Source organism: Saccopteryx leptura, chromosome X (genome assembly GCF_036850995.1).
Source record: "Saccopteryx leptura isolate mSacLep1 chromosome X, mSacLep1_pri_phased_curated, whole genome shotgun sequence".
Taxonomy (NCBI): Eukaryota; Metazoa; Chordata; class Mammalia; order Chiroptera; family Emballonuridae; genus Saccopteryx; species Saccopteryx leptura.
In genome coordinates this window covers 3,795,216-3,807,566 of record NC_089516.1, presented here as the reverse complement: position 1 = coordinate 3,807,566, position 12,351 = coordinate 3,795,216, and the positions used below count along the sequence as shown (strand labels likewise).

The 12,351-nt window shown below is 47.9% G+C and overlaps 1 protein-coding gene across 2 annotated transcripts in view; it reads left to right on the top strand.

Annotated features, from left to right (window-relative positions):
• Positions 1 to 3,616: 3,616 nt before the first annotated feature.
• Positions 3,617 to 12,351, top strand: part of GPR143 (G protein-coupled receptor 143) — a 22,569-nt gene continuing 13,834 nt past the window's right edge. For both annotated transcript variants that reach the window (XM_066357915.1, XM_066357916.1), the window contains exons 1-3: positions 3,617 to 4,706; positions 8,059 to 8,168; positions 8,749 to 8,843. In XM_066357915.1, coding sequence (XP_066214012.1) covers positions 4,442 to 4,706; positions 8,059 to 8,168; positions 8,749 to 8,843 — 470 coding nt within the window. In that variant the 5' untranslated portion in view covers positions 3,617 to 4,441. The remainder of the gene's footprint in view (positions 4,707 to 8,058; positions 8,169 to 8,748; positions 8,844 to 12,351) is intronic.

Genomic DNA, 12,351 nt, shown 5'->3' with positions numbered 1-12,351 from the left:
ACAGGAACGGAAAGAGATGAGAAGCATCAATCATCAGTTTCTCATTGCACGTTGCGACTTCTTAGTTGTTCATTGATTGCTTTCTCACATGTGCCTTGACCACGGGCCTTCAGCAGACCGAGTAACCCCCTGCTGGAGTCAGCGACCTTGGGTCCAAGCTGGTGAGCTCTTTGCTCAAGCCAGATGAGCCCGCGCTCAAGCTGGCGACCTCGGGGTCTCGAACCTGGGTCCTTCCGCATCCCAGTCCGACGCTCTATCCACTGCGCCACCACTTGGTCAGGCCACAATTAGCTTTTAATATATTTTTGTTTCCTTTTATTTCTCCTTGGTGTTGGTTCCATCTCCAAGGGCAATGGCAACTTTCTGTGCTGTCCCCTCTGGTACCTACTCCATCAGGCTGTCCAGGGCTGTCCTTTCTCAGCAGAATGGCCATCTTCCAGCAAGTTAAGCTCTGACAGAAACCAAATCTCCGTCGGGCAAACCCTGATCAGCCTTCCATCTGAGATTTATTTATTCAAAGAGTGACTGGTTGGCTTTCAGAGAGAAAGTGTTGGAAATGGAGCGTAATGAGGTGTGGCCCATTGGAGAGCGCTGAACCGCTCACCTCTGTGCAAACAGCCCCTGGAAGCATTTCTCAGAGCCCTGGCCTCTTCTATTCAACCCCGGTGAACATCCTTTAAGCTTCTTCTGAGAACATTGTCAGCACATGCTCTCGTGCTCAACACAAATCACTCTGTCTCTCCGGTCCTTATCAGGCTTCTTCCTCTCCCATGTGCTTCCTTCCTCTCAGCCTGACTTCTGTCTCAAGTTAGTCCCAAACATTCCTCACTCACTGAGGGCCAGAAGGATGTTAGTCATCACTCCTAGCCTCAGACTTCTATCCTGATCTGTCATTTGCATTCACAATGCTCTCTGGCTGAGCTGGATGTTGGTCAGTTCCTCAGCATCTATTTTGTACCAAACCCTCCCCAATTTAAATATGGCCTAGGTGTTCCCTTTCTTTCTCAGCGACTTCAAGTAGGAGCCCCTGACCAGCAGCACCTTCTAAACGGAAAGTGTTGGGCACCCATGCCAGGCATCTTGGGTCAGAACCTGCTTTTCAGTGAGATCTGCAAGGGAATGTGCAGGAAAGCTGATGAAGTCTGTCCTCTGGTCAGAAAGTATTTAAAGACCTCTCTATTCTAGAAAAAGTACAATTCAATTTTTTTTTTTTAAGTGAGAAGAGAGTAGACAGTGAGACAGACTCCCACATGTGCCCTGGTCTGGGGTTGATGCTTGAATCAGCTGAACTATTTTTAGTGCCTGAGGCTGATGCTCAGACCAATCAAGCCACTGGTTGCAGGAAGGGAAGAGAGAGAGAAAGAGGAGAGGGCAGGAAAGAGAAGGAAATGGTGGCTTCTCATGTGTTCTCTAACTGGGAATCAAACCTGGGACATCTGTACGGCCAGCCGATGCTCTCTCCACTGAGCCAGCCTGCCAGGGCCACAATTGAATTTTTATTTATTTATATTTATTTATTTTTTTTATTTTTTACAGAGACAGAGAAAGGGACAGATAGGGGAAGACAGACAGGAAGGGAGAGAGATAAGAAGCATCAATTTTTTGTTGCGGCACTTTAGTTGTTCATTGATTGCTTTCTCATATGTGCCTTGACTGTGGGGCTACAGCAGACCGAGTAACCCATTGCTCAAGCCAGCGACCTTGGATCCAAGCTGGTGGGCTTTACTCAAACCAGATGAACCTGCGCTCAAGCTGGCGACCTCGAGGTCTCGAACCTGGGTCCTCTGCATCCCAGTCTGACGCTCTATCCACTGCGCCACCGCCTGGTCAGGCCACAATTGAATTTTAAACTGTACTCAACCCCTAACTCTTTCCATCCTCCCTCCACTTTGATGAGTAATTCATTTCTATGGTGCTGCCTTGATGTGGACTCCAGGGCATGCCAGGGGCTCTCACCATGAACTCAAGCCTTTATGTTGAGACATCTGGATGTCAGGCGCCTTTAACTGTGACAAATAAGTTGCCTGGGAGAGAAATCCCCGGGGTCTCTCCCAGCGGTTAGTGTCTTTGACCAGTGGGAACAGCAGGAGAAAGCCAAGACCACGGGGCATCTCCTGGGTGGCCTAGGCTGTGAAAACTCAGGACACAATCCAGATGCAAAATGGGAAGAGAGGGAGAGGCAGGGCATAGATGCGAAGATGATCTTCATATGCTTAAAGGCTCTGATAGTTAATGCACAGGTATCTCTACGTTCATGCTCAACTGATGTCGGCCCTGCAGTGCTCTTGTCCTGCTTGTATCTATGGAGCTTTGCCCGTCCACCTTTTTGCATCTTGTTGTTGCACTGCTTCACAAAAAGGTTTCTGTCATCTCTGTTTTATTTTTCATACTACGTTCAAGTTCCCTTTTGCTTGACAGCTATGACATCCAGTCCCTATATCCATCCTTCTGCAGGTATGCTCTGAGACCCGTCTGCAGCATAACCATGTGAGCTGATACCGCCTAGGTCTCTCTTTGGTAGCAATTTTCTCTTTAAGGACCTGGTAGCCATGCCCTTGAACTCTGGGCACCAGACTCATGCAGAGCACACAGGCTGGCGGAGGCCATGAAGCCATCCTCAGCACCCGGGGCCAACTGGCTCTAATCAAGCCATGGCTGCAGGAAGATAGGAGGGAGGGAGGGAGAGAGAGAAAGAGAGAGAGAGAGAGAGAGAGAAGCAAGAGGGATAGGGGTGGGAGAAGCAGATGTGTGCTTCTCCTGTGTGCCCTGACCAGGAATCGAACCCGGGACTTCCACACTCTGGGCTGACGCTCTATCACTGAGCCAACTGGCCAGGGCAGACGCTCATCTTTCACTTTTATAGTTCAAACGCAGTCCACACACTCCCCTTCGGAAGCATCTCTGCTTCCTATGAGCAACAGCAAGAGATCGCCGGTTCAAATTAGAGAGCAGGCAGGATTCGTGCTTTCTAAAGATCGAAGCTTGGAGGGTAGTCCTATGGAGTTTTCTCCTGTTTTCACAAGCAAGTATGTCATAGGGAAGGGCCGTGAACGTTTTGACAATGTTGGTCTGTTCCGGACTCTATCAAAGCAGCTGCCCGGCTCCCAGACTCCCAGACGTGCAGGGTCGGATCCTTTTGAAGTGGTGGCCTCTGCAGCCCTTTGTTACAAGGTCTGCTTCCCATCTGGCAGCGGAGGCCTGTCTGCCTTCCCTACAGGAAGCCCCGGCTCCCGGTATTCAGGAAGAAGGCTCAGGCGCTGAGCCCAAACTCCCTCATTAAGGTACTTCAAACTGCAAAGCTGGGGTGGAAATGTGGGTGAGCCGCTGGGCGTGGGTTGGCGCCCTAAGCATTTGCACTTAAGTATTTAATGAGGGAAGACAGAGGAAAAGGGTGGGGACCCCTTATTTTTAGTTGATTGGATGAAAAACCTAGAGAGGGGCTCATTTACTGGGGGGAGAGGTCAAAGGGTGTCTGCTTTGGAGTTGCCAATGGGCCTACTAGGTTAATTAAATCTAACAGGGCTCCCCAACCCCCACCCCAAATAAAGCTTTGGTTAGTAAAAGCCATAACCTGGGGGCAGCTCTCTTATTTTTATTTTTTTTAAAGCTTCACTCAGTATGTTTATTACCATTAGCCCTGATATAATTCTGAAACTTTTATGCATATAGAATCAAGCATGATTCCCTATGTATACTGAGAAATTCTAGCAGTGAAGAAAATCTGAATAAACTTGAATGATTTTTCCCCCAAACAGAACTACTACTCTTGAAAGTTCATTCAGAATGTCAAAAACGTAACCCTACATCTGTGAAGCTGGTGTGAAAGGGAGGGTGCAAGTGTGTGTATGTGTGTGTGTGTGTGTGTGTGTGTGTGTAGGTGGTTAGTTTCCCGTTTCTTTAAGATTTATTTGATTTTAAATGAAAACCCTGCTTCTGTGGGATTGTTTCCTTGAGGGAGAGGGACCATTGAAAAAAAAGCACTATTTTAACAGCGATCACACCAGTCCCATTTATGACCATTTTCTGTGCGTGTAAGGCATCAAATTAGGTATGTCAGAGTTACAATCTGGAAAGGTCTGGCACACCAGGCAGGCTTTTCTGGAAGATTAGTTAGGGCGAGATGGCTGTTGAGGGGGCGGGGAGACGGCCCTTTGCGGGGGCTCGAGATGCTGGAGAACTGAACTACTGGGAGAAGGCTGACCTCCCGACCCCAGTGCTTCTCCCCCCGACTCCCTCCGCCCTCCCCAGCATCACCCTCGTGAGGCCTCGTGGCGTTTGCAGAGGGCACACAGCCCCCACTGAGCCTGCAGCTAGGGGGATGGGGCGGGGGTAGTGGGGAGAGGCTGGAGCACATGATGCCCCCCGCCCAGCCCGCCCAGCACATGACCGAGGCCGCACAGCAGGGTCCTGGCAGACCTGGCTGCGTCCTCAAGCACAGACAATGGCCTCCCCGCGTCTCGGGACCTTCTGCTGCCCCACGCGGGACGCCGCCACCCAGCTCGTGATGAGTTTTCAGCCGCTGGCGTTCCACGCGGTGTGCTTGGGCAGCGGCGCGCTTCGCCTGGCGCTGGGTCTCCTGCAGCTGCTGCCCCGGCGCCGGCCCGCGGGCCACGGGGTGCCCTCGGCATCCCCACCGGCTTCGGCCCGCGCCCCCTCCATCCGAATACTGCGCATGGTCATCGCCTGCGATGTGCTCGGCTGCCTGGGTAAGGGTGCACGGCCCCAGGTAGGCCCGTGCACACTTAGGAGCGCGTGGCCCGCGCGTTGTAATGGTCTCGGCGCCTGGGTGAGGGCGCGCGACCCCAGGATGGCCCGGGCACACTTAGGGGCGTGTGGCCGGCGCGTTGTGATGGTCTCGGCGCCTGGGTGAGGACGCGCGGCCCCAGGATGGCCCGGGCACACTTAGGGGCGCGTGGCCAGCGCTTTGTAATGGGCTCGGCGCCTGGGTGAGGGCGCGCGGCCCACAGGAGGGCAGGGCATCTGCATGCTCTGAGCACAGAGGAGAGAAAACGGGTGCCCTGGGAGCCGGACTGGAAGGGAGGGCTACAGGACTCTGCAAAACAAGATGAGCGAGAAAAGTTATGTCCATGGAACATGTGTTTCTTAAAAACCAGTTTATTGTCTTGGTTATGGAAAGTTTACTAGAGAAATTTGAGTGCTGTTCAGCCAAACTCAGAAAATGTGTGTGTGGGGGGGAGGGGGGGGGGAGGGAGGGAGAAAGCACCTTTTTTCTTTCCTATGTTTGGGTTTTATGCCACTGGGCAACTGCAGGCCAGAATTCTGCCTACTGCTTGTTTTCTATAGATCATGAACTAAGAATGATTTTACATTAAAAATTTTTTTCTTTTAGTAAAAAATAAGTTTCCTGGCATGTAAATATTCCATGAAATTTAAATGCCAGTGCCCATAAGTGAACATTTATAGGAACAGAAACAGGCATTGCCCATGGTCTGGGGCATCAGAGCCCTACGAAGGCCACCGTGAAGATTGACAGACAAAGGAAGGCCCAGGAAACCTAAGATATTTCCTGCCTGGCCCTTGCCAAAGCTTGGCCGACCCTGCTTTAAACGATAGCATGGCACCTTTATAACATGGCACTTTTTAGAGATCTCAGGCTAGATGTTGCCGGCTACCTTGTTTAACTTTTTATGTTAGGAAATGTCTAATATATACAAATGCAGGGAGACTGTATAATGAAATGCTCTGTACCCATGGTCTGGCTTCATCTATAGCCAGTTCCCTTATCCTGCTCACCAGTTAATTAATTTGAAGCAAATCCCACAATTCTTATTTAATTCACACAGATCTCAGCATACAGCTCTAGAAGATATGAATTAACAGACATGTACAATACTAATATCATTATCCCCTTAAAATAATTAGAAGCAATTTCTTAATATCATTCATGTATGTTCGGTTGTATCATAAATGCTGTTTTGCTGTTGGTTTGTCTGAATGAGGATCCAAATACTTGTCCACCCTTTGTAACTGGCTGATAGGTGCTGACCGGTTTTGGAATGGTATTTTTCAGTGATGTTTGCTCTTGAAGCAATGGCCACGGGTGGTAATTGAACTGCCCTCCACCTTCATGACCTGAGGGGATGGCCACACACCTCAGCTCATACCACACCTTGAGCAGGTGTCTGGGCACAGGTGGCTGTGTGTCCCAGGGCCCGATTCTCCGGTTCTTGCCAGTGTAATTGGAGACACTCAAGAACCTTGGCTTCAGATAAACACTGTGGAACCTTGAGTCACTTTCTCAGACTACAGGGAGAATGACAGGAAGCAACATTTCCTTACTATTCTAGTCATTCTGGTGCAGGGATTAACTCCAAAATTGTTTTTATTCCCCATTCTACTAAATCGTTTTGGAAACTTTCTTAACAGTAACTTAATTCCTGTAATTTGAATACCCAGAAATAAAGATGCACCCAGAGTTCTTCTGGGGGTCCACGAAATAACCTATGCAATGTTCTTTCACCTTGAGAAGGGAGGTGCATGCAAGAAGTAGACAAATACACAGCTGCGGAAGTTGGGAAGGCGTGATGACTTGACCCCTCACTGAAAAATAACAGCTATGGAGGCTTACCTCATAGGATGTTTACTGAGTTGAAAGGAGTATTATATGCTCACAAGGTCAAGGCAGTGTATAGAAGAAAGCATTATTTTTGTTAGCAGTGCCTTGATGGGGGGGGTCTATTGCTTTTTTCGTGTTTGTAGTTAACTTTACTGGTGTATTATATAGTTATATTTAGTGTATTACATGATATATATTCATTAGAGTATCTCACTATGTACTAGTGTTCACTAGTACGTATATATAGTATATAACTGTGCTGTTTACAGTTCCCCTTTAGCAGTGCATTGCCTAGTGTGTGCCTAAACTCAAAGTAGTATACCTAGTGTGTGCCTAAACACAAATGTTGTACCTAGTGTATGATATAACAAAAAGTATTGCGTTACCTAACCAAAAACCTTGATCTATACTTCAGTGTGTATGTGTCTGAGGAGATTTAGGTATCTGGGTCTACTAGGAAGAAAAACTCACAAATAGTAAATGTCAGAAGGAAATGATCAACAGCTAATCTGTGAAATTTTTAAATGCATTTTTTAAAACAATGAGAGAAGTATCTTTTTAAACTTCAGAAGTGTGCTTTTTCAATCATTCTTTTTTGTGTATAAATAAGAGTTAACATGGTGATTAAAAATATAGCTGAGGCCTGGCCTGTGGTGGCACAGTGGATAAAGCATTGACCTGGAATGCTGAGATTGCCAGTTCGAAACCCTGGACTTGCCTGGTCAAGGCACATATGGGAGTTGATGCTTCATGCTTCTTTTCTCTTCTCTCTCTCTCTCTCCTCTCTAAAATGAATAAAAGCCTTTAAAAAATATAGCTGAGGGCCCTGGCTGGTTGGCTTAGTGGTAGAGCGTCAGCCTAGCATATGGACATCCAGGGTTTGATTCCTGGTCAGAGCACACAGGAGAAGCGGCCATCTGCTTCTCCACTTCTCCCCCTCTCCCTTCTCTTTATCTCTCTTTTCTCCTCCCACAGCCATGGCGTGGTTGGAGCAAGTTGGCCCTGGGCACTGAGGATGGCTCCATGGCCTTGCCTCAGGCATTAAAATAGCTCAGTTGCCAAGCAACGGAACAGCAGCTCTAGATGGGCAGAACATCAGCCCCAGAAGGGGGTTGCCAGGTGGATCCTGGCTGGGGCCCATGCCTTCCCGCTTCTCACTTAAGAAAAAGAAAAAAAAATATATATATAGTTGAATAGTTGAGAAGTACTGATTGTTGTTCATACAATCTCTTCTTAAAGCACAGTAAACACAAAATACAGGGACATGATAATGGCTAATCATGGTTTTAGTAGAAATTCCAGCACAGTCCAACAGGGATGTTGCTTTCCTCCTCTCCTTCCTCTCTCCCTTTCTGTCTACTAATCAGTCCATCGATCTATGTATTCCAATGTTGCTTTTATAGAGCAACAAGTCAGCTTCAGATCTGAATTAGGACCAGATACAAAGGATCATCTAATTCTGGCATTTAATACTCCCTTAGGTATCGTTGTCCGGTCTGCGGTGTGGATAGGATTCCCTAATTTCGTGGGACACATCTCTGCTGGGAATGGGACAGACATGTGGCCCGCCATCTTCTGCGTGGGGAGTGCTGTGAGTACACCTCCCTTGTGCGCTCCCCCTCCAACTCTGCAAGTTACCACTGCAGTGAGTGGTCTTGAGTCCACAGATGCTGTGTGGGCCCCACCATCTGTAGCAGGATTGTCAGCTTATCCCTCCTTGCTTCCACTTGGTGGCTTCCCAGCTGCATCCTGATGGGGTATCTGCTACAGGTCACACCAAGAGGCATATGGTTCCCGGGCTTCTTCCAATGTAGGAGCCTCCCCCTTCCCCTTTAGACTGGGTAGGCGTTTCTGAGTCTTTCCCGCCCACTCCTTCGTCCTCAGCCAAAGAGCTGCTTGTTCAAAGACCCTGGGAGCCTTGCACCAGTTTAAGCTGCTCATCTGAGACCTTGCTCCACTTGGTACCAGTGCACTCGAAGGCAGGGTTTGCTGGCTCAATCTGCTGAGCAGACCAAGGACAGAGACACACGCCTGTCCCCGGCCACATCACATGCTTGGTTTCCAGGACTGCCCACGTGTGTCCAGGGGTTGTCATGTGTGGCCTGGGGTGGGGGGAGGAGGGCAACCTTGGCTCATTTCCTGGAGCTGTAATCTGCTCTCCCTGAATACAGGTGTGGATCCAGCTGCTCTACAGTGTCTGCTTCTGGTGGCTGTTTTGCTATGCGGTGGACGCCTACCTGGTGATCCGGAGGTCATCGGGACTGAGGTACACAGGGGCCTCCTGCCCTGTTTCCTGGCCGGCGGGAGGGTTCGCGGGCAAGTCTCAGCAGACAGTCACGCTCGTCCAAGGCCACTGATGTTGATAGGACGCTGAAGGCAGAGTCAAAAATCGAGGCTTTAAAACCCTGAAAACAAGTGATTGAGTACATTAAATATTGGAAACTGGGCAAGTACTAAAAAAGAATAGGCATGAACATAAACAAAATTTTGAGCGAGTCTAAATGGTCGAGGAAACAAGTCTTCGAGGTCTGTATCGACTGTGACCCCTGAGAATGCGGGGGCTGCCTGGTGAGGGGTCACACAGACGTTCTTGCCTTGGTGCCTGTGAGTTTGAATTCCCGCCCAGCCACTGCTGGCAAAGTGCTTACCCTCTCTCTGGGCTTCAGTGTTTGCCTCTGTAAAACCATTCCCCTTGGTTGGGACCCTGCTGGCTTTTATGCAGTCCAGCTATTTAAATGTATAAGGTCCGTTGTCTTTAAGTGAATTCACAGCGACCATCATCTAGTTTTATGACGTTTTATTCAACCCCTGCCCCCAGATCTCTCTACCAGTTAGTAGTCACTCCCCATTCCCCTGTTCTCCTCAGCCCTCCCAACTACTCATCTTTTTTCTGTCTCTGGATTGGCCTGTTCTGGACATTTTCTGGAATTGTACAATATATGACCTTTTGTGTCTGGCTTCTTAAACTTAGCATAGCATTTTCAAGGGTCATCCATGTTGTAGCCTCTATCAGGACTTTGTTCCTATTCACTGCTGAATAATATTCCACTGTAGGGAATAGACAGACATTTTATCTATTCATCAGCTGATGGGTACTTAGGATGTTTCCATTCTTTGCTATTAGGAATGATACTGCAATGAACATTGGTATACAAGTGTTTGTGAGGACATGTTTTCATCATATACTGAGGGGTGCATAGCTAGGAGTGCAATTCCCGGGTCATAGAGTAACTGTGCATAACTTTGTAAGATTGTGCTGAACTGCTTTCCAAAGGTGCTGCATCATTTTACATTCTCACCAGCAATCCAGGATGGCTCCAACTTCTCCACGTGTGTACTAACAGCACTTATTTTCTGTGTGTGTGTTTTGGTTTTAAAGTTTGTAGCCATCTGAGCGCATGTGAAGGGCTATCTCATCGTGGTTTTTATTTCCCTGGTGGCTAATGACATTGAATATCTTATGTCCTTCTTGGCCATGGGTGTACCTTCGGAGAAACATATGTTCAGGTTTTTTTTTGCCCATTTTTGATTGGGCTTTTGGTCTTTTTATTATTGGGTTATAGGAGTTCTTTATTTATTTTAGATACAAATACCATACTATGTATATGATTTACAAATAGTTTCTCGCATTCAGTGGCTTGTATTTCCACCTGCTTGATGTCATCTTTTGAAGCACAAAAAACAAAAGTTTTTAATTTTGATGAAGTCTAATTTTTTGGTGTTTTGTGGTTTTGCTATCATCTAAGAAATCATTGCCTAACCCAAGGTCACAAAGATTTATACCTATGTTTTCTTCTAAGGGTGTTATGGTTTGAGCACTTTGAATGAGGTCTGTGATCCATTTTGAACTGATTTTTGTGTGTAGGTGAGGAAAAGGTCCACCTTTATTTTTTTATGTCAACATCGAGTTGTCTGAGCACAATTTGTTGAATGATTCACTTTTAATATCAATACAGTAACCAAATAAGGATATATTCAGGCTATAGAAAACACTGGCAATCTTAGTAGATCCCTGCTCTAAAACCATTGATATTCCTGAAGCATATGACATCATTAACTTTGGTCTCACTGGTCTGAAGTTTAATACTTTCTTTGTTTTTGTGCTTGTTCCTTCCACCTGTTTACTTTATTCCCAAGATCTTACACATCTGTGTAGAACATACTTATCTCTGGTTATGAAAATTCTCTAGGAAAGATAGTTAAGGTCAAAGGTAGCCAACCAGGTGTATGAGTGAGGATTAGTTTTGGCTCCATAAAATAATAAATGACTTAAACAAGATAGGAATTTCTTTATCATGCTAAAAGAAGCCAGAGTTAAGCAAGCTAGGCCTCATGATGGACATCAGGGACCCAAGCTTCCATACTCGAAACCCAATATGGCTGCTGAAGCTCCAGCCATTACGTCTGCATTCCAGACAGCAGAAAGAAGGACAGGAACAATGCAAAAGGGGCCTCCCTTTAAGCAGTCTACCTGGGAGTTTCACACAACAATTCCACTTTCGTATTATTGACCAGAACTTCATTTCATAGCCACAATTAGCTGCAAGAGGAGGTAAGAAATATAATTGGTTCACCAAGCAGGCTGCTGCTCTGTGCCAGCCAGGTTATGTTACTAAGAGGAAAAGGGAGAATGTAGTTGGGTGGGCAGCCAGCAGCATGAGAAGGCCTTGTCCCTGCAGAAGCCCAGTGTGAGTGTGTGTCCTTGTCTGATGGCTCCCTCGCTCACTTTCGGAGGGATCAGAGCTATGACATAGCCAGAGATCTGCAGACCACCAGTTCTGGAGATAAGAGGAGCCTTTGAACACCGGAAGGAAGCTGGGAAAAGTGCATGCCTCACACTATCCTTGGAGGGTGCATTGCTTCACCCCCGCCCCTGGGAATGTGGGGTTGGACAGGGCAGCCTTCAAGCTACCTGGAGGACAGATAGAGTCCTGAGAAGCCAAGACAGGACATCATGGAGCCCTCTTCACACCACAAGAGTGTTTGGAACTCACCTGGCAGTTCAGTATGAGGCTAAGCAGAAGGCTGTGGACGTGCAGAGGGTGACTTCCAAGGGCTTGTCCACCATGCAGGAGGCAGATGTCCAAGGATGCAAAACATGTGGACGCCTCCCAAAGGCAGGAGCAAATGCAGGGTGGAGTTTATCTGCAGGTGGCAATTCAGAGACTGCAGCTCGCAGAGGTGGTGGTGGGGGCTGGGACTGAGGAAATCAGGGCAGGGGGCCAGGCTTTCCAGGAATGGCTAGATTTAAATTCCACAGGTTCTTCTAGATCCTCCCAGTCTTTGGCTCTTTTCTTGGGCATTTGGATTGTCATAGAAATGTTTCTTACCATCCAAATCCTAAGAAATGTCATGAAAAGTTAACATTTAAACTGCCCCTTTCGTCCCAGGTGTGGGATCGCAGGTTTCACCAACAGAAGGAGACCCTGGTGAAAGGCCTGAATTGAAGTCACTATTTGCTCTAAGAATGAAAGTGTGAGACAAAAGGGCGTCCCAGAGGACCTTCTAGCGGTGGGAACACAAAGACCAGGGTCTTCAACCCCAGGCTGCTCCTGGCGTGGCTGATTGGAGTTCAGAATCCTGCCCACTTGTGGGTTTCGGGCTGTGTCAATGATTGAAGGAGCTGCTTGCCTGTGTGACCTGGTCCCTGTGCGGCCAGCTGGGGCCAGGGAATTGTTGAGCAGGCCGTGGCCTTGCCTGGCCCGGCCCCTGGCTTGGTCTCTCCCACCTGGGTAGCGCTCTGCAGCCCCAGGGTAAGGTCTGCAATGTAGAGA